At 35.5% G+C, this 22,877-nt stretch overlaps 1 protein-coding gene across 2 annotated transcripts in view; it reads left to right on the top strand.

The window, feature by feature from the left end:
- Positions 1-22,877, top strand: part of KCNN2 (potassium calcium-activated channel subfamily N member 2) — a 68,478-nt gene that overhangs the window by 5,921 nt on the left and 39,680 nt on the right. For both annotated transcript variants that reach the window (XM_058823966.1, XM_058823967.1), the window contains exon 4: positions 15,287-15,705. In XM_058823966.1, coding sequence (XP_058679949.1) covers positions 15,287-15,705 — 419 coding nt within the window. The remainder of the gene's footprint in view (positions 1-15,286; positions 15,706-22,877) is intronic.

The following is a 22,877-nucleotide window of genomic DNA, read 5'->3' as shown; positions in this document are numbered from 1 at the left end:
TAACCTGAGTATTGCTAACCTGTGCTGTCTCAGACAGCATCTGGGCTTCTTTTTCTTTTCCCTGATACAGATGCTGCCACTCATGCAAAAACATGAAAGTTGTTGGTATTTGTTAAAGCTAATAGAAGTCTTGTGTGTATGTGTGTGTGTATCTGAAGTTTCTAACCACATTTGAAATGTATTGCTAGTTCATACTTTGATAGAACACCCGTGGAAAGGCTTGCAAACTCCAAGGTTAAGGTTAAGTTATTGCTTGCGTAGCCGAGCGTCACAGAGCTGCAGGGAGAAAGCAATGTCAATCCCAATGGTTCCGAAGTGGTGGGATAATAACGTGCTACTGATAGATTTGAAGTGAAACATTTTCAGTTGTCATTACCTTTCTATGAAATTACCACAGCTGAGAGCCCAAATGTCTTCCTGAAGAATCAAGAATCTTCTTTTCCCTGTGCCTGAAAACTTGAAAAAATGGAACAAGCAGTATCAGGTAACAGAAAAGAATGGTAATAACAACATAATACCTATTAATTATGCAAATACATCCCATAATGCATGATGATAATAAGCACAGTTTATGGGAGTTTCATTATTTTACTGGCATCAGTGGAAAGTTTTACGGTAAAAATTATGCATTTGTGAACAGTTAAATCCCTTACAGTTTCTTGTCATAAGAAGTAATGTTCTTCTACAGACAAACTTATTTATTTTTAGTTAACTGTTATTTATTTGTTTCTATCCATGTCATTGTTTCGCCTTCACTGGAGTGGTACATCTGTATTTCATTGTCTTGCTGGCAATCTTTTGACTTTGTGTGGAGTTCAACTTGTCTTTGCTTCGGTGTATTGAAGTATCAGAGATTGCTCACACAGACTAAATCTTCAGCTTAAGAAAAGAATGAGTTAGACCAAGAGCACAGAGAGCAAGTCTAATGAAAAACTGCTGCAAATAAAAAAATAAACTTAGAGTGTTACTTAGCCTGATCTGAGGTCTCTTAAGAATTAGTGATTTCTTTTTCTAATTATTCCAATAGATTTTGAGTCAAGCAACAACAAAGTCATTGTGACGAAGTTGATCAAGGATACGATAACTTCATGTGCAGATTCAAAAATTCCCTTTTACCAATTAAATTTAATACACATTTCACTTCTGTAATGAACAGCAGAAAATCACACAGGAATCCAAGGAATCACACAGGAATCCAGTGTCACTGTATTTGACAAATTAACAGCATATCTGTCAAGTTAACACTGTACAGTATTCTTGTGAAAACGCTAAGTTTCAGTTCTGTTCAGTACATTTTTGATAGCTTTATGTGCAGATCCTGTTGATGTAGGAAACACTGCACGTGCCCGTTGTCTCGGAGAAGCAGCAGTGGAATGCGTATGGCATGGAAGGCAGGCTTGAAAATCCTTTAATGGTGATCAGCCTTGGAAGGGGCAATAAGGTTAAACATATATTATGTCTCTATTTCCAACAGGCTTCATTAAATCATAGAAGGAGGTGGTACGTGGTGGTCAGTACACTGAGTGGTTGGTCCGGCCATACTTAGAGTTATTTATTTATATCTGGTGTTGTTCCAACCAGTTTTTAGTGAGGCTGTTAGAAGTTTTTCAAGACATAACAATGCATTATGAGGTGTGAGAAGGTATGTCATTGTCACTGTTGGAGGAGAGAGAGCATTGAGAACATCTGTAACCAGGAATCAGATTGTGGATTTGTATAAATTGTGTAGCCTAGCTGAAATGAACAGATGCTCTTGTCTGCAGTGTTAGAGACATTCTGCATGCCCATCTTAATGTGAAACTGTGGTACATGTCAGATCTTTCACCTGTGAGACCTTCAGATTAGGAAATTCCATCAGGTACTTGACTACAGCTCTTTTTTGCCTGACTTTAAGTGAAAGTGTGCCAGAACTAATGAGTATACATAAATGCCTTTTTGGTTTTGGTTCTGGTTTGTGTGTGATCTACTAAATGTAGTACTTGGGCTTTGAGTTTGATTTGAGATGTATTTGACATCTGTTTTGAGTGAAGATCAAAACAGGAATGGCTGCTGTTTAGGACTCTGGAGAATTAAAAGTTTCTTTTTCAATCAGATGTTTTCACCATTGATGATGAAAGTTGTCACCTTGCCTTAGTAGAGGACAGAATATTGCTCTGAGCCTATGAAGCTCCTTTTAAGATGTAAATTACCACTAAAAGAAGAGGCTGTAACTGATCTTGTAACTAGCATTCAGGTAAGCTGGAAATATTGATCACTGTAAAAATTTAATTAAAAATTTTATAAAGTGTTCAGGAATTTTGTGAGGAAGTTTTTACAGCTTTTTTGGAAAAGAGAAAACTTGCATATCATGATAACACACACAAATAGAATTGAATTTTTCTCATGCCTTTTTTAAAATTTAATATCATTTATTGTAATTTAAATGGCATTACATTGAAAAATGTGAATGGGAAAACTTATGTTCAGTAAAAGTGATATGAGAAATTCAGATCAAATCCTTAACACATAATGAGTGCTTTAAATTGAAATGCTCTAAAGATCCAGTTAATTTAGATATTCACAGATATAGTTCCCTTAGTGTGATTATTCTTCTTAGAGAAATATTATGATATATTCTTGATTCAGTTGTGGAAATTGACCTTGTCCCACTGTTTTAATGAAAGCTATATTAAGAGATTTCTTCCTCGGTCTCTCAAATGATCAGAAGAAACTGTCATGAGAACATGCTTTACAGCTTAGAAAAAATTATTTTGTTAAGGCAGCAGTCAAATATGAACATCTTATATTTTAAACTGGTGTGTCTGAACCCAGACTTTTGCAAACAAAATTGTTCATTTAATGTCATGTGTAAATATTTTCGTATTGCAGAGTATCAGACATTTGTAACTAACTGATTCATTGACTTCTTCCCGCTTGAACAGTCCCTGCAATTGTGCCCTTCATCTATACGAGAACAATCGTTAATAAGCATAGTTTTATATTGACATTTTATAGAAGGGCATGAGTATTACATATTCCATGAAGGAGTGAGAGCATTGGGTTCTGAAGAGCAATGGCTGTATTCTAAGGTGCTTTCTTATCTTTTTCATTTTGTTACAGACAGACCGATCTTTTGGAATTAAATTTCTTTTAAGGAAATTTTAAAACTTTTCATGATGGATGAAAACACTTTTATGTGTTCCATATAAAGTAAAGCAAAAGGGCAGGCCTCAAATAACTTTATATTTTAAAGACCTGCTCTTAATCTTTTTAAGAGTAATGTGCTCTGGTTTTGTTTTTTTTTTTTTTTTTCCCTACAGAAACATATTAAAACAAAACCTTGTGTCAAAGTAGCAGCTTCTGAAATTTTATCTATACTAGTACTATAGAGTTATCTTGATGTGCAGTGGAGAGGTGGGTTCTCTGTTATATGACTGACCAACAAAACTGTTTATGGAATTCTAATTGAATACAACCACAAAGTTACTGAAGGCTGCAGGAACCATGAGGGTGAAAAACAGAGTTAAGAGGCTGTATAGTGTAATCTCTTAAATCTCATCTTCAAAACCCCTGCTTGTGAAAGAGTATATTTGCAATAAAAAATAATTGAGAAGTAAATATATGTGGGCTTGTATCTACAGATTTTATTTTCACCTTTGTATAAAGACCTTTGTGACCTTTATCTGTATTCTGCAAAAAATTATGCAACTGTGTGTCTTCCATAAACAGTTATACATCAGTTCTGTTGTTTGATGAGAAGGTGTAAGATAGTCTGAAAAGAAGGAAAAACTTTTCTAGCAAGTATTTATATGGTAAAAGTATTTCATTGTAAAAGGCATTTATCTGGACAATTCCTCACTTTTTTTTTTTGGTCACATAAAAGATGTTTTAATGAAAGGGAACACAGAGATTAAGAGTTCAAGTGCTGTGGATAAAATCTGGGGATGGCTTCATAGCTAAACTTGAAGCTTAGGCTTGCCTGTCTTGTAGTCTTATGCTCAGATCAGTCATTTGTCATGTAAATAAGACATTGTAATTGCCATCCATCTATGCCTATAATTTTCAAGAATTATATGCCTACTTTAGCAGATGTCCCAAAACCTGCAATATAAAATGAATGCAGTGTTCCACAATATGTTCTAATGAGATACTATTATTTATGAAGCATTTTATTCCTATTAAAAGTTTTATTCCATCTTTCATAGCTCTGCAAGTTCTGTAGCATTACTGCAGATCTACACAGTCATTTTGACGTGCCCTATAACTGACCTCTTATGGTAGTGTCTTTCAGTAGAGGAATGCATTATGAAGCAATGCTTCATTTTCAGCCACTTAGCAAAACAAAGATTTGTTCTAGTTGGTGAATGGTATTTCTTGTTTTGTGACAGTTGTTAATAGCTGTCAATAGCTTTTAAGAATATGGTCTCTTGCAGCCAGAGAATAAGGCACGTCTTTAATTAAAAACAAAAATGGCACAGTAACTTTGATTCAGTCTGCACCATTGCATCCACAATATAAATAAATAAACACAAAATAAAACCCATGCATAAGAAATTCAGTCTGGGAACCTGGAGAAAGACTTAATGTCCAGGTGTGGCTTGACAGCACAAAATAATATAGCTTCTACCTCAATATATTAAAAAAAAAATATTAGAAATAATGATCCTGAGCATTCACCGATAGCATCTAAGTTTAATGACATTTTCGCCAAAATTATTCTCACTGTGTTTCTGGTACAAGTACTAGTTATTGCTTTTACACCAGTTATGAGCAATTGACTTCAGAAGTGCATCTGTATTTTGGAGTATCTAAATTAGTGGGATCTTTAGAGCATTTCAGTTGAGTGCAGCCGTATTATATGTTAATGATTTGATCCTCAACACCTTTATTATCATTCAAATATTTTTTCAGGGGGATTTGAAAACTCTTGAACAGACACTGATTTATGAGTATGATGAAGTTCTCTTAACTGACTTTGCCTTGGCCATTTCTCTGCAGTAGCAATAAAATTCAGTTTTAACCATGCAGCTACTATAGCGAGATTGTAGTGGGTTCTTTTTTTGTAAATTTCTTCATAGTTTGCTACCCATGATTTTTTTCCTGGGCACTACATAAGAAGTGGACTGCTAGAGCAGAAATTCTTGTCCATTCAAATTCAAGTACAACTGAAAAGGTACCTTATGGCAGCTGCTATGGAATATGATCCTTATCTGAATGGTGTCGTGGATAAAGGGGATTCACACCAGGACCACTCCATTCTTTTGCCCGTATTCAGGATTAAGCTTTATGGTAAAAGCCCGTAATTTGCATTTTGTTGTAATTTTTGCAGTATGATAGTTTAGAATAATTTAAACTTCATGTGGTATGATAGACAAGTGCTAGGCCTGATGAATTGCCAGATAAGTTTCAGTGTAGTTTTAAGACAGTTTAATGGCACTATGTTTTGAAAAGGTATTGATATAAGACTACCCATGGCCAGTCTGGTTTTCAGATTCAGTTGTCAGAAAAGAAAGTGGTTCTCTTTATGGGGAGCTGTACACGACTAGACATTTGTCTACCTCCCAGCAACAGAATAGGATGCAATGGAGTCAGATGAGAAATTTAACAGTGTGGCTGTCTGCTGCCAGGCCATTCTTCTCCCCCACCATTTGGCACTGGAAAGGAAAAGAGGGGACAGGGTTTTTTTGGTTTTTTTGTATACAGCTTGTGTCAGCAAATCCAAAATTAATAGTCCTTGCATTTCACCAGTGGCTTTTGTATGTATGTTATGGCTGGGAACATCCTATGTCAACTGCTGGACATCAGAATTTTTGCTGCTCTAGTATGTCCCATTGAGCATAAAGGTTGTGAAAATAAAGCTTTCTGAAACATTTTGAACAGCAATTTTATTTTTAAATTGTGGATGATAAGGAGATTGGCTGAAACCAGTGCAAGCATGTTTGATGTATTTGGTTTCCAGAGATATTAAAGAAGCAAGTTTCTTTGAGAACAGAGCATCATTTACCTGAGAGCTGCTGTAAACCAGACAGATTTGATGAAGCTGTAACATTGAAATAATTTTTGGGCAGCAAAAAGAATTTTGTGTACTAAGACATAGGCTGAGACAATTCTTTTCCCTGAGGAAGCAGGTGCACTGATAATTAATAGTGACCAAGTAAAATGGTATTTTACCTATGAAGAAATGCAGATAAATACCTGTAAAGAAACTTGAGCCTATGTTTATTGAACCTAGTGTTGAAAACTGCCCTACTTAAAGATATTTTAGGTTGATCTTTGAAGCAGTTTGAAGACTTCATCTGCCATACAGTTTAGCCAGAAGCCCACTTTAGGCTTTCTAGCGGAAAAGATATTAAGTACATACCTTCTTTATTGCTGCCCTCTCAAAATTTTATTTGCCAGGATGTATTACAGAGACATTTGAATAAGACCAAATGCCTCTAAACTTGGAGTTAGTGCATAATTATGCTAATTAGGATTTTGAAATACACAAGTACTTTTAGCTCCATTCTGCTTTTCCTTCTGCACAACATACTTTCCCTTATTTTAGTAGTCACGCTTTAGGACAATACTTGGATTTTATATTTCTATATTTGTAGTTGTTTTTAACATACGCTTGAATGAAATTCTGCGTTAAACTGTATTTCCAAGATAGTAAAAACACAGAGACTTCATGATTCCTGTGGTGCTGATGTGTACTCACCCACTCTCATGTAAATAAAAATGTACTTAGTATAAAACGACCTCGGCATTCAAACTTTCTCACATACCTGAAGTATTTATGTGATAAGTAAACACTAGAGGAGGAACTGAGAAGAGAGATTCTTGTGTATATGATGTGTTGGTACTCATCATTTCCTAAAAACAATTTCCTATTTTAGAGTCACTGTTGTGCTCCTTTGGCAGAATGAATGAGTTAGCTCATCTTATTTAGCCTCAGATTTAGTGTTTCTTCCTTTAACTCCTGTCTCCCCTGCAACAATATTGCTGGTTTCTTCAGAAAATACGTCCTTTTTTAAAATTGATTCCAGTTTTCCTAGTAGTAATGAAGTTGATCATCCCTGAAGAGAGTGAGGTTTCTCTCACAGTGGCAGATGGCAGTCGTTTTGGGAGATGGTGATTTCTTCATGCAGCGATCCATAGAACAAACTATTTTAGTTCTGAATGAAGAAAAACAAATCCTAAATGAAGAATTGTAATATAATTATTTAAAGTTAATAACATACATATATTGAAATGTAGATTTCTTCCAGTGACTTTTGCATCTGCAAGAAGAATGTAGAATTAGAATTACTTTATTTCTCAGGTACTTGAAATGGAGAAAAACATATCACAAACCACTATGTTTCTTGATATATATTTTTAAATTTAGTTCTGCAAAATAGCACAGTTACTTTATACGAAAATGTGCTGTGTTCTTTATGTACAAAGTTTGGTAACTGCTGCTCCAGTGAAAAGCTAAAATCATCCCTTACTTTGATATCAATGTTTCCATCCTTGTACTATCAAGTTCACTGTAGTAGTTGAAGCAGACCTAACACACCAGATGAAATTTTTGAAGAGTTTTTTTGTATTGTTGTTAGAGATTATTTCATTAGCATGGTTGTTTTTTCAGTGTGATAATTTTTTATAAATTTGTGAAAGTAGACCTAAGCAATCCATTTACTTTGCAAATTTCCTTTTTAGATGTAACAAAACTGGCACAATTTTTGTGCACTCTTTTAGTAGGGAGAGTGTGCCGGGGTGGGCCAGCAAAAGCACAGGGCAATGCAGGTTGGCAGCTGAAGGGAGCTGAACTCAGAACAAGGTGTGGTCTGGCTAGCTTAGGCTACTGGTAGGTTTCTTAAGGGCTGGCTACATCCAAATAACCTTACTCAGGCCTTAGAGATGCTCCAGACCCTTCAGCTCTTTGGGCCTCCTCTGGACCTTCCCCAGTAGCTGCTTGTCTCTGTTGTACTGAGGAGCCTGGAACTGTACACAGCACTCAGGTGTGGTCTCCCTAGGAGTAGAGGGGCATACTCCAGGATTTAACCATTTATAACCTCCCTACCCTGCTGGCCACACTCCCCCAAATGCGCCCCAGGCCACCACGGGCCCTCCTGGCCTCAAGGGCAGTGCGAGCTCATGGCCAGCTTGTCATCCACGAAGACTCCCAGGTGCTTCTCCACAGAGCTGCTCCCCAGTAGGTCAGCTCCCAGCCTGTGCTGGTACTTGGGGTTTTTCCTCCCCAGGTGCAACACACCCTGCATTTGCCTCATGAAGTTTCCCTGGCCAACTCTCCAGCCTGTCAAGGTCTCACTGAATGGCAGCACTGCCTTCACGTGTATCCGCCACTCTCCCAGTTTTTTCCTTTCTCTCTTATTGTTCTTGCACTTCAGTGATGTTCAGAGCTTTGATAAACCATGCTGCTTCTGTATCTGCGTGGAGGACATTATTGATTCTCAAGGCCAGGCACAACAGTTTTTGGAAATTTCTGATGCTGGATGGAAGTCTTCTTCATGTGGTAACTTAGGAGCTTATTTTTGTTGTTTTATGCAGCACAGGGGGTAGGATCTGAAACGCTGGCATAATGAAATAGCTGTTAAATTAATATTGTTAAAGTGGAGGAATACTTTTCATAGACATTGACAAGTAGAAACTCCTGTTTCTGTCAATTCAATTGAGTCACATAGTGCTTATTTTGCTGAATATCTCAAATGAATATACTCACCCTGAGTGGTGGACTTTTATTTACGGAGCTCTGATTTGTTCAAAGGTTCATAAAAATTCATGTAGCCAAATATCTCTCTGTTGATTACAGATCTGAGGAAGCTCAGCTGTGATTGTTCAAGAAAGACTCCAAACAGAATTATGCTAGGAAATTGTCTTGTGAAATATCTGTTTAATAATGAAAGTGAAAAAACTCTGCTTTTGTTTTAATTTTGTTTACAATCTATTGTTAATAGTAAGCTCATTACCTAATTACTTTGATTTTTTAATATATTTATGAGCTTTTGATGACTTCTTAGCTCAATCCATAATTATGCTTTTCTTAGGGGGTTCTCTGTATCATTGGGAAAGAATCTTGATATCTTGGAATGTTTTTTCTATTATTTTTGTAGTCCTTGGATTTAGATTCTTAATTCTGCATAGAAAGTAAGGACATTATCAGGAGTGTCTCACCTTCTTTGAGTGCCTAGAGCACATATATGTATATGGAGAGACCTATATGGAAAGAAATTATGTACGTCCCAGCAATTGCTTGTGCTATAATGGTCTTTTGGCATTGTAGGCTGTTGGGGGGAGGAGGGGGTGTTAAGCTATTGCATAGTTTGGGATGAAGAGTACAGCTGAAAATCTGTACAGTACCATTTAAGAATATTGAGGAATGCTTCTGAATATCTTTAGAGAGAAAAAGCTAAAAAGAATACTGTTAGCATGTGGATTAAACCAGAAGGGAAATATGGGTAGGTGGAATTTAACTTTGTGTGCTTATGCAGAGTTTAGCCCTATGTTATTCATTGGTTCTAAATTCTTTTCTTTCTAAAATCTCTCCCTTTTTAAAATAATGATCTGAGGGATGGATATTAAAAAAAGACACAGACAAACCTGGTTAAGAGCATTGTTTAACACACACATCATTTTTTTTTGAATGATTGTGGTTATTAGTGACCTGTCAGAGTAACCAAGATGTACTGTTCAGATGTATTTTAATGTGAAATTTTTAGTACTGCACTTCTGAAAATATAATTCACAAGGACTATAAATTCTCTGAGCCTCTTTTCCCCATCTCTTCTCAAGATGATAGCATTTAAATACAGTATTTAAGAGGGGGGCATGTTTAGCCATCAGGAATCATTAACACGAAGTTTGCTTTACATACATGCTTTAGTTATAGCAAAATATTAATAATTGTAAAAATTTTGCACAGAGATGTCAAATTTAAATGTACTACACAAATAATAATTTTTGGGCTGATACTAAGTACCAGATTTTTAAGATCTTCTGTTTAAACTGGGATGTTTATAGTTGGGAGGGGAATATGTGTGTTCATGCATGTGTACAAGTAATAGAGCTCCCTCATTTGAATGAACTAAGCATGTTTCATTTTGTAGATAACTAGACCTAGTGGATTAGTTTCTAGTGACCTACTAGAAAGTTTGTTTTTTATTCTGGATATGGAAAACATTCTGGCAAATACAAGATAGGTAGCCCTTCATGTCATTTGTGAAAAAATGTATTATTTGCCTTCTGTGCTTTGTATGTGCAGAAGGAGTTTGATGCCTCATGACTTTACATATGTATTAAACCCACTAAGATGTCTCATCCAGGGCATTGTACTTAAGATGAGGAGTACAGCAGCTTCCAGAAACTCCTGGAAGGTTCTCCAAGGTCAACAGGCATTTGGGAGATTTACAGACCATTTGATTACATGCCTTCTGATGATGTAAGAAAGTAATTTCCATCTCCTAGTTAGAGGCGACTGTGCTAAAGGCTTAAGATGGCAATCTCCCGTCATGACTTGAAAATGGCTTTAAATAATTTTTACTTAATGCGGTGCTGTGGGACAGTAACTTGGCTTTTTGGACTAGTGGGACAAAGAGTATCTTCTTTGTCTACCATAATGTTTTTATTTTTTTGATTGTGTGAATGATACTTTGTGTAATACCCACTATAGAAAAATACTGGATCAAAAATTCTGGTAAGTTATCAATCCCAGAGGCTATATTTTGCTACTGTTAATCATAGTCCTATCAGTTCTTTTGTAAGATTTAAGTGACTCCAGTATTTAACCATTTTTAATTTGGGTTCTTAAATTAAACAATTGCAACAATTTTCCTGTAAGTAAAGTTGATTTCCTTTCTCCATGGAATGCTTCCAGCTCTACAGCTGATGCTGCCTTATCACTGATTATTGCTTCCCTTTTGCTCCTGCATTATTGTATCCCCACAGTATTATAGCAGGGTAGTGATGTAGTTCTCAGGTTTCTTCTTTTGCCTGCAAAGGCATTTTTAAAACATGATTTGTTTCCTTTTTCTTTGCATTCACCAACATTTAGAAAGCTAACTTCTCTCCTTTTGCTTCTCTCCTTTAGGGAGTCTCTGATCCAATTTGTCATTATGTGCAATCTGTCTGTTTAGAATGCCTTTCTGTTTTTTTTAATCTGGTGTTATATAAATGTAACTGTGTAACTCACAAGTGTTATGTAAATATACACATACCTATCTACATAAATATCTGTCATTTTTATGTTTTTAAAGTGGAACATTGATTCTATATCTTAGATTCACATAGAACATGCTAGAAATACATTACATAATTCCAGGTGAAAATACCTTCAGAATTGTTCACATGAAGTGGAGACATAGTAAAAGTATATGAGAGTTCTATATTTGGAGAACCTTGCAAGACACTGATGAAGTACTTGCATTAGATTTTAACTCTGAATAATTACAAAAAATTTGAAAACTATGAATAAGAATAGCATATGTGACCTTGACTGGAGTTTGTCCTTCTCTGTGAAGTGCAGGACTCAAATCTACAGAAAGATTTGGTCACTCTTTTATTAAATTCTCATTTTATTGCTAGCATCATTCTCCATTCAGATGAGGAGTAGTATCTTGAAATCAATGCATGATTATTACAGCCAGATTGTCTGAAATCAGCCAAGAGTGTGCGTACATACCCTTTGAATTGTGCTGTTCAGCTGTCCTTTTCCTTCTATGTATGTTCCTCACTTTCTGGAGTGGAAATATACATAGCCAAGCACAGAGACATTCACAAATACCTCTGTATCTTCCAAATTAGAAGTGAAGCTTGCATTAAATGGATTTCATAATTGCAAGCATATAAAATGTACATGGAATCCTGTACTAGTTTCTGTGTCGTTTTATTATGTCTGACTTTAATTGTTATTTACAGCATGTGGTTGAGGCGTGTTCGTGTGCTGCAGTGTTTGATATCTGTCATAGTTTGAACCTAGGCAAAGAACTGTAACAATGTTATCTTCATAAATGCAATTTTGAAATGTCAATATTGTTATGAAATAGAAATGTTTTACTGTATCTGTGTCTTTGTGACTAGCGGTGTTTTCTGCCTTTCCTGTTTTTACCTCCTAAATCTCATTATATGACAGCTAAAGGTATTATCACTTTAAAATATATATATTAATTTTCTTGGAATAAATTGTCACAGCTAAGGTCACAGGAGGTCGATAAGGATCTTCTGTGTCCATAAGCATAACCATTCCACTGAGATCTGCAGAGAAATTTTTCTCTGTGTTTCATTTTAGGATTTCTTCTGCTGACAGGTGACACTTATCAAGTATGTGTTCCATAATGACGTCTCAATGTTTTTAAAAAATTCAGTCATAAAATAACATTATCTCCTACAAAATGGCAAAATCAGATTTTAATGCCCGTGTTTAGCTCAACATTTCTCTATTCTCACCTTTTAAATTGAATCAGTACTGAAGGTATAATTTTTCATTAATTGACTTTCTGCATATAAAATTCTTTTTGAAATCTATGAAAAGCGTACATAAAAATGGAGGAGAGAAGACCATTGCTTTTTTCAGCAGATTTTGAAACTTTGACATGTATTTGATATGTATCTTACAATTGAAATATTTAAATCAATTGTAAATTTATTCTTTTTTTTGTAAACCCACGCACCATTCGAGAGATCTGATAGTGTTCTAAATATCTAGATTTCTTCTTGACTGATGTAACACTTCTAAGATCTGACTGCGTTTGCAGGCTAATCACAGGAATCAAATGCACTGGAGCTGTACAGTACTTTGGAAATTTGTCCCTTCATACCAAATAGTGCATTTGCTAAGTGCAAACCTGCATTGTCTTGGTAAGACAGACGTACAGACAGACATAAATTGACCTTCCAGTATCAATTCACAAATCTAGTATCTGTAACTTCCAGAGTGACCACAGGTAAAAGAAATGGTATGTGCTCATGGTGCATATATTGAATTCACGTAATGTTTCTTCAGCTTAATTCAACAGTGTATGACTTTGTCTTCAATAGTATTGCAGAAGAGATAAGAACTGTCTGTAAATGTGGTGAATTCACCTTGACCAGGTGTGAGACCTGCACCCAGCTATGCTTTTGCTCTCTCTCTTCAACAGCACAAGAAGAGATAATAAGATGAAAAAGTTTGCAATTTGAAATGAAGATGAGATCCCTTGCCAGTTACTGGCACTGGCAAAAGAGGCAAAACTGAGGGGAAATTAATTCATTTGATTGATATTTAAAAGCAGAATAGGATGGCAAAAAATATGCTGTCCCACCCCCCTTTCCTCAGGTTCAACATCTCAATTCCCAAATCCTGTGTCTTCTCCTCCATGAGTGGTACAGAAGGCATGAGGAAGGACAGTGTGTCCACGACGGTTCCTCTCTGCCACACATTTTTTGTCCCACTTTTTTTGTGCAGATGTGTGGATCTCCATGGTCTGCAGCCCTTCAGGATAAATCTGCTCCAGCGTGGGACTTATGTGAGCATTAGTTCTTCTAAGGAGAATCTGCTGCAGTGTGAGCTCTCTGCAAATGAGCGTTTCTTCAACAAATATCCAGCCTGGCCTGGAGTGGTCTTCTCCAAGGGCTTCAGGGAATTACCTTTCAGGGAAATACCTTTATCATGGTATTTTTTTCCATGGGTTTCTCTCTGTTCCTGGTGCCTGGAGCACCTACTCCCTCTTCTTCTTTTCCGACCTTAGAATTTCTAGTGTTCTTTCTCACATTTTTACTTTTACTCCTCAATGCCTGGGCCATGTTTTGCCCTTTCTTAACTGTGCTTTCACAGAGACACCACGTGCTTTACTGGTGAGTTCAGCTGTGCTCTGCAGTGAGTACATTGAAGAGCAACCCTGACCTCTTCTTGCTGACATCAGCCCTGCAGCCATCCCCAGAGCCAAAACCTTATCATCAACACCCAGTGTAATAAGATGGAGAGAAAGAAAATGAGGGATAAAAACCACATCCATAGAGATAGAAATTTATTTTGGTTTATTGTGTTCCTTACTGAGGTTAACTTCTTTATTTCTTTTTGTATCAGATCAACTACACTGAAACTAATTTGTGACTATCACTTTTCTAAGCAATTTCAATAGAGCACTTTTATGAAAGATAAACTGAAGGTATTATGAGGAGGATGTAGAGTGGTTTTTTGATCACTAAAAACACATGCAGTGAAATCAATTTTTAAACTTTTGAAAGAAGGGAGGGGGCAAACAGCAGTGCAGATGAATGGGGTTTCGGTGTGTGTATATAGAGTTTAGGATGCCAAAAATACCTTTCTTACTCTAGGGAGCACATAATGTACTTTGTCTTCTCACCCATTATTTTTGAATAATCTAATTTTAAAAATTCTACAAAAGTATTTTTTCCCTCTTACTTGTTTACTGGACAGCCTTGTTAGGATTCAAAGTATAGCTGAAGTGATGAGAAGGTCTTCTCTCTAAAATTGTATCTTCTTGGTACATATGGGTTATGTTCCTCTCTAAAAGAAGTCTATTTGCAAGGTCTTGCAAATCTCTACTCTCACCTAGTGACAAATACTGCTTGATTAGCTATTTATTTCTTAAATCATCAGGCACATAATTTGCTGAACAGTGTGAAATATTTTAGTACCTTTGTTCCTGAGTGCCAAGTTGAAAGCCTTGATTGTGCAACAGCCATAATGTGCATTTAATTTTTAGCTACTGGACATCCTTGGGCCACTCTGATATTTGCTGGCTATTATTTTTCATATTTTCATCATGAGATATCTTCTTGAGTCTTTGTGCACTTTCTCACACAGTTTTGTATCTCATATTTATTATTAGTGATATTGATTATTATTGGTGGCTTGAAGAAAGCTTGGGTACTGCTATAGAAGGTATAATATCACTTTGGCTGAAGCTTAACAGGAATCTTGAAAAACATTTTTACTTTGTAATTTAGTTATCTATTCAAAAACACCTAAATGCTTCTCAATTTTGTGAATTTAGAGTAAACAACTGATTTTGAATGGACAAGGGGTCCAGACTTTAAAAAAAAAAAAATTTAAAATATATGAGGAATTCTGAGTTAATAATTAATGAATGAAAATTCAGTTTCATGTGCAGTTTTAAAAATAGTGTATTAGAAATTCTTTTTGCCTTAACCAGAGTTGTATTTCCTTTCATAGTGATATAATAATGTCATTTTCTAAGATGGCATTTTTAAAAATTTTTTTTAGTGGTCTTTGGCAGCATAGAAAACTGTGATAATTTAAAATGGAATTATAACAGTTTTTTGAACAATGTACTAAAGTTAACCTTATATTTTATAATTTCAGTTGTTCATGGTGGACAATGGAGCAGATGACTGGAGAATAGCCATGACTTATGAGCGTATTTTCTTTATCTGCTTGGAAATACTGGTGTGTGCTATACATCCCATACCTGGGAATTACACATTCACATGGACAGCCCGGCTCGCCTTTTCTTACGCTCCATCCACAACAACAGCTGATGTGGATATTATTTTATCTATACCAATGTTCTTAAGACTTTATCTTATTGCCAGAGTTATGCTTTTGCATAGCAAACTTTTCACTGATGCCTCATCTAGAAGCATTGGAGCATTAAATAAGATAAACTTCAATACCCGTTTTGTTATGAAGACTCTAATGACAATATGTCCAGGAACTGTACTGTTGGTTTTTAGTATCTCATTATGGATAATTGCTGCATGGACTGTCCGAGCTTGTGAAAGGTAAGGTTGATTTTTTTTCAGCTCTTTCTATTTGTCTTTCTATTTTTTACTCCTGCTTTGTCTCTTAAATTTTGAATTCAGGAGACTTAAACATTGTTAGAATGCAGCTCCCTAGTCCTTGATAATTTGAGTGTTGGTTGCGTTGAATTCTGTGACAGACATTGTCAGGAGTGATTTGCCTCTTAATCTGATGGACTTCTGCAAAGAGATCTGTACCCCACTGTTTACTTGTAGCACTACAATTTCATTTCAGTGTATTGACATATTTAACACACTGGACAGACACCACAAAATGCCTTTAAGAGTAGTTGTTAATATTCTGCATTTATACCAATTTTCATTTATTTTCTTTGTGAGATAAATGTACTGAGGATAATATAGAAAAAATAGCCAGGGAAAATGCTTGGGGGGATGTGTAATTTGAGTGTTGTGCTGAAAAAAGAAAGAGAGTGCAAAATGCAGTTGAGTTCTTGGCAAGATCAGTAAAGGGGAACAGGCAGAACACTTACAGTAATATAACTCCTTCTTCCAATTAAAATCAGAAGTGTATTTGAGAGTGTGACTTTCAATTTCAACTAGTTTTCCAACCTCCCTTTACCACAGACTTCAGTGTAGGGGCAGAATAAATGGCTATCAGTGCTGACAACTGGAAATTGAATTTCTCAAGTATTTAAGAAAAAAAAAGGGGGCTTCTGATTGGATAGGATTGCTTAGGAATATGAGATAGGTTAACTCTAAGAAGACAATTAGAATGATTCTCTGTAAAAGATTTAATGCCTTGGACAGCTCTTAGATCCTGGAATTGATTTCTCCTCCTTAAGCTGAAAAATCATCATATTTAAGGCATTTCTGCTTCTTCTGTTTGTTGACCATTTTGTTTTTTCTATTCCTTTCCATGTCTGTCCATTTTAGAATCAGTTTGGGGAAGTTACTTGTGACAGCTAAATTATTCAAGTCAGCAGTAAAATCAAATGCTGTTGTGCGTTTTTAAGTTACTGCTTTCATTCCCTTTCAACTTGTTAAAAGGAAAAATACCCGATCTTAAAAATGACTGTAGAAATCATGGTTTTGTAGTTTTATTGCTAAAACTTCTTTTCAATATTGTTTCCTCATATTACAGCTAGACTAATAGTTTAAGAATATTCTGAAAATACGATATTAAGACACAATGACATATTACAGTTTCAAAATATTCCCCATAGTGGCAACGAAGGAGTACCCTAGATTTTTACTCAATCTGTAGTAGCTGTGTTTGCATAAGCGTGTTCTTGTTTCAGATGTAACTGACTTCTGCAAAGTCTCTCCTCTTTACCTCATATTCTCCACTTCTCTTCCCACTAATTTTCTTTCAATGCAATTGCTGCTCAGGAATTCTTGAGTGTCTACTCAGGCATTTCCCAAACTGTTGGTTTGAAGCAGCTCTGAATAACTTCAGCATCCATTGCTATCATTACATATAACTGCTTGATGATGATGGTGATGATGATGAAATAATAATTTTTTATTAACTTTTTTATACATGTGCTTTCAAAATAAACTAGTACAACTCAGTGAAAGTTACTGAAAAATATTTGCTACTGTCTGACACATGTCTGTAAAACATATTTATTTGTTAGTATACAGACTGCAGGACAAGAATGTATAATATATAAGTAACACTAAAAATAAATGAAACAAAGACCACCTCACTGTTTTTTCAATCAGGGGGAATGATGACAGCACTCTCATAAAGTTTTGAGTTTTTTAGTTTGCTTATTTATATTTAGAAAGTGACACACTTCTGCATCACTGTTATTCTGGGAAGAAGATTATTTATTTGGTTAGTTACACTGAATTTTCTTCAACTCTCTGCTAAGTTAGTAAGGGATTTTCCACATTTTAATTTGCAGTTGCTGTCCTTGAATTGACTGTAATAGTTTGGACAGTAGGCTGAGTACCTACAGACTCCTCTAAAACTGAAACACAACACAACTAAAAGCAAGTTAAATATAAAAGTTAGTACTAGGTTATTATATCTCTAGCATAATTGCCTTCCGTCACTGGATCCCAGTCCAAGATTCATATTTAAAAAAGGAAAAAGTTAATTTTATGTTTCAGAAACATTAAAAAGAATTTATTTTGGCTTTTGGAATTAGATACTTATGTCATTCATGCTAGTTGCACAGCCAGTTTTTTTGTGTTTTGCTTCCAGTTTTTGCTTGAGGGAATATGTAAGTATTTTGCCAAACAAATGATACTGACCCTGGATTCCAGTTACTAGTCAGCCCATCAAAACCATTTAAATCCTTAGCCCCTATAGAGGTATGTGGTAAAATAAAAGTTCTCAGAAGAAAACCTCAAAACCCCATACAACAGCCATGTATCATGAGAAAGGACAAATGTCACTGCTGAATAATTTCTGTTAGGTGTAGAAATCACAGTCCTCAGAAGATGTGTCCCAAGGTCCTTATGGCTTTGACTTGCTTAGATGTTAAAAGTGTAGTTTACACAAATGAGGCACATTTTTTCCCAGCTACTCTTGACTTTTTTCTTAGTTTTAAGTCGAGGGAAGCTTTTTTTTATTTTAAGTAGACTATTTTTTGTACACAAGAAATAAATTTTTGTACACAGATCGTGAAAATAAATTCTATCATTGAGTCTTTTCCATTTGCTACTATATATGAAAACATAACGAATTTTAATACATCTAACAGAAATTAGGAATTAGGCAGCAATCTGGTAGCTTTGGTTTGAAAACGAGTGATTTATATTAATAAAATTTGATGGTGTTAACTATTTCTTGGCATCACTCTAGCGCCATGCTCTAATTTCTCTTATATAGTAGCATTACATGAGTTTGAATTAGCAGTATTTCTTTGGTGTATTAAATCATTTAACTGACCATCCAAATTAGAACAAGATGATGGTAATAAGTCATAATAGACTAAAATATTAAGATTTGGGAATGGAGAGGAAAGATTCTCATTCTGTTCCATGTTCTCAGTGAGGAGGGAAGTCACAGTAGGCAGTGTCCTTTATTGTGGAGTTGTGTGTGCTCAGCAAAAGCTGTTGCTGCTGAATGACAGCCTGGTGTTCAGATTGTTCTACTCAAAGTTAAGTTTTTATATTGCAGACAATCCTGGGAATAGGAAGGGAGATTGGAAGCCCCACATTATATAGGAAGGTAACATGAAAGAGCATCATTACCCATCTCTCAAAAGATAACCTGTGGAGACAGGTCATGGGTTGAGCCAGGCAAGTTGGCTGTCTGAATAAAGACTTCACTGCATTAATGGTCATCTGACTGATCACTTGATACACACTGAACTAAGACAGGACATGTGTCTTTCTCAGTGCCTTAATGACTGTATAGTTAGCTCCCAGAATGCTAATTATAGCAAGTGACACTTTGGGTTGGTGAGCAAGGTATTTTCCATGATTGGAGTGTAAGGTCATGTATGAGGGCAGAAAGTGTTACAGATGATGGTGGTGGACAGCCAGCTGAGTATAAATGGGTTTCTAGGGCTGCAGAGTAATCTAGATGAGGGAATTTGGAAGGCAAAGGTGGGGAAAGCATCAAGTGTTGCTGTATACATAATGTCCGTTTTGAAAGGAAGACTGCATTGCATAGATTTCATCTGCCTTCTGATTGCCAGTAGTAGTATATTTCTGTTTTTCAAGTCTAGGCTTCATAATGAAAATCTAAATTTTTATTGGGTCTAACTCAAAAGATGTTTGTATTTATAACATCTCTGAGGCACATGATCTACAGCACTTATGAGTATATTACTTTCACATTTGAATTATGAGCCCTACAAGCAGATTAGTTTTTGCAGTTTCCCATACATATGTTGTTACTCAAAATGGATTTGTGCATGAGCATCAGTTGTTTATTTCAGTTAGAAAAGTTTGGTTTATCAAGAAAAAGAAAGTCAGTATGTTTAGCATTCATTCATGGAAGAATCTTACTAGAAGAATCTGAGTAGAAGAATTCTACTCTTCTGTAGAATGGGTGTTTTGTCTCTTCTGTGAGAAGTGGGCTGCTTTTCTAGGTTGTGTGAAAGGTAGCCACTCTTTATGGTCTGGGTTTTTTATGAAAAGGAAGAAAAAATATTGTCTTCCGAATACACACAAGGATATAACGTGCCTGTTTCTTGTGTACCAAGCAGTATGAACCAGAAATGCCCACATTACACTGTTGTATGTCCAGAGCAGATCATATCACATGCCTGGCATTTCTGTGGATTTGCAGAGGAGAACTGAGAACAGAACTGGATTTTCTTCTGCAGAGAGCACACTTTTGGCACCATTTGTTGTTCTATTTGTTCATCTCTTTGACTTTTGGCAATGAAGTCAGTTCAGTTTGAGCAGTTTTTTTTTAGTCAGCATTTCTCCCTTTTGTCAGTTTCTGCTCTGTATTCTCTCCTTGTTTTAACAAAAACAAACTCAAAAAACACACATATGCAAAATCCCATCTGTGTGTGATGGTGAAATATTTTTCTGCTTTCTGCTCATTCTTGTTTTCTACAAATAAATGTCTGTCTTATTTCTTGGAAATATGACACCATTACAAAGTTTCCAGTAAAGCAGCTCACACATGACAACTGGGAGGCAAATGTTAAGGATTCATTTGATACAAGCTAGTGGATACACTGACACTTCAGTTGTAATTCATGAAGGAAAAAATGTTTCTTAGCTATCTAATTTCCTCTCAGTATGTATTTCAATTCTTTACTTGTATTGAGGACCTTATCTGACGTTGTATGTTGCATGCATTTTCACAAGGCCACCTTCTAATGGAAATTGCTTTTTGCGTTCTCTGCAGTGCCAGTGTGAAGATTCTTGTTCTTAGTTTAAAAAAAGCAATCAAAAAACTCAGAAAAACCCCAACAAACAAGCAAATAAAACCGATCAACAACAAACCAAGCCTGGACATTTAATTTTAAGGCTATTATTAGGCTCAGAAGGTCAGAAGCAATGACATATGTTTTCATTTTTTTCAGTCTCATGACTGTCAAGAGATCAAATAGTGTTTGTGTGTGGACAGTGCTGGCTGTGTATCATGATTCTTTACCTTCCCTTGGCTCACAGCTCACTGAAACTAGAATGTGCAACTGGCAGCCAGGTTTCTTCAGTGGTGGAAAACATTAAGAGTTAAATATTGAAAACAACAATAAGCAATGATGCCATGTCATCATCCCGACTTGCAGCTGTGCTGTGAATGAATGGTTCTCTGCCTACTAGTCTTAATTCCTGGTTTTCCACTCTGAGTGTAGCTTAACTTTAAATGTTAGGTTACTGTTTTATAATATTTACATCTCAAAGCAATTAATAATTAAAACCACATGTAACCAATTGCATTTTTGCTGCAAAAGTTACAAATAGACCATCAGATCCATTATTTTATCATACAATGAAGGCAACAAGGGAATCTATTTATAGAAGTACATTGGTAAATGTCTGACGTGCATAACCCAGATCCAAAAAAGAGTGATCGATCTAAATAAAATATTCCTTTTCTAGGTGTATACAGAGGGATTAATATCTAAATAATGTGTTCTTTTGCTTGAAAACAAAACAGTTATGTATATTTAAGGGAGAAAGCAGATGCACCTTCTGATGCATGTAGAGTTTGCTGTTTCTTTAAATTCATATTTTCCTTCCCTTTGAAAATGCTGTTTGTGTATTCTCAGCAAAATAAGTTTGGGATATAAGTAAGAATACTCTTCAGTTGGTTTAGGTTATTAGAATTTTCCTTATAAATATGGAAAGTAGCAATAACTGATGAAGTGTCACTGGATATAGGCATGCCTTCACAAAAATATATCAAGCCAAAGAAGATCAGTATTTCTGTAGTCCAAAAATAGCAGATCCAACTTTGAGGAAGGGAGTGCAAAAGACAAAAAGTTAAAAAACAAGCAAAAAAAATTCTACTTGCTTAATTAAAGAAAAAAATATCTTTCTTTCAGATTAACTAGAGCAAGAAAAGTTTTCTTAGGTTAATTTCCCTATTATTTACAAAGGACTTATATGTATATCAGTTGTAGAATAGAATAAAGTGGAAGAGCTCATGTACAGTTCAAAAATAGTAAGCAAAGTGAAAACTATTTTTCTAAGCAGAAAAATCTGAAAAGAATGAAAATACTTACAGGGAAGTACTTACCTGCTTTAAGGGATGAAAAGATTTTTTTAAAATTAATCTTGAATCTATAAAATATTATTAAGAGAACAGTCTTTGTTCTGGTCAGTACAAATGGTTGTACGCGCTCCAAATTCTTTCAGATAAGAAAGCAATTTATAGAATTTTTTTAACCATTATTTCATTACTGGATCCAAAGTTATATATTCTGATCCTCATATTTTTAGATGTGATAATTGAATTTTTCCTCCCTCTTTTGGCCAGCCTTTTAAACTATTCCGAATGTTTTACTTCAAAATGAGTGAAAGCTATTTGACATAGTACCCCAAAAGCAATCCTTATAAAATAGGGTCATACTGAAGCAAAAAGCATGTCTTGTTACTTCAAAATAGAATTCGTTGCTCCAACAGTTCAACATCTTTGAAAAGTGCACCCTGAAGTGTGAATTTAAGGTTTTCTACTGGTTCTCTTTCACTTCTTGAGCAAAGTGAGGAGTATAGGCCGTGGTTATCACTTCACTGCGAATAAGCTTCCAATATGCTGACTCTAGCCTTAGATATTGAAGAGTGGATTCTATTGGGAATTTACGACTCAGCCCTAAAAATTCAAATTTATGAGGTCCATACAAGGATATAGATAGTGTTGTGAAATTGTGCAATTCAAGGAAATTAGTTGTTTAATGGTGGGAAACATGAGGAGGTGCTTTTTCAATTTTTTGTATGTTCTTTATTTTCCTTTTCTGTGATTTTACCCTCCTAATTTATTGTCTCAGCAGCAGATTTTTCTTGCTTGGGTAGTTTTTTTTTCTTTAAAAGTTCAAAATCAGCTATAATTTTTACTACAGCTGATCTTGAGATAGTAAGTGATTTGCACCATCACTTAGAAGTAGTAAGTACTGGTGTGTGTCCTCATTTACACTTTTGCTCCCCAAAACAGTGATATTATACTAGTTCAGAGCTCAGGCTGATCAATCTAGAACATTTCTTACTGAGACAATAGAACATGGCTCTACTTGCAGTTTTTTTTTCTCTAACCCAGATTGATATCCAATATT

This window comes from Ammospiza caudacuta, chromosome Z, assembly GCF_027887145.1.
Source record: "Ammospiza caudacuta isolate bAmmCau1 chromosome Z, bAmmCau1.pri, whole genome shotgun sequence".
In the NCBI taxonomy this organism is placed as follows: domain Eukaryota; kingdom Metazoa; phylum Chordata; class Aves; order Passeriformes; family Passerellidae; genus Ammospiza; species Ammospiza caudacuta.
The sequence above is the reverse complement of the archived record's forward strand: the minus strand, read 5'-3'. Positions and strand labels throughout refer to the sequence as shown.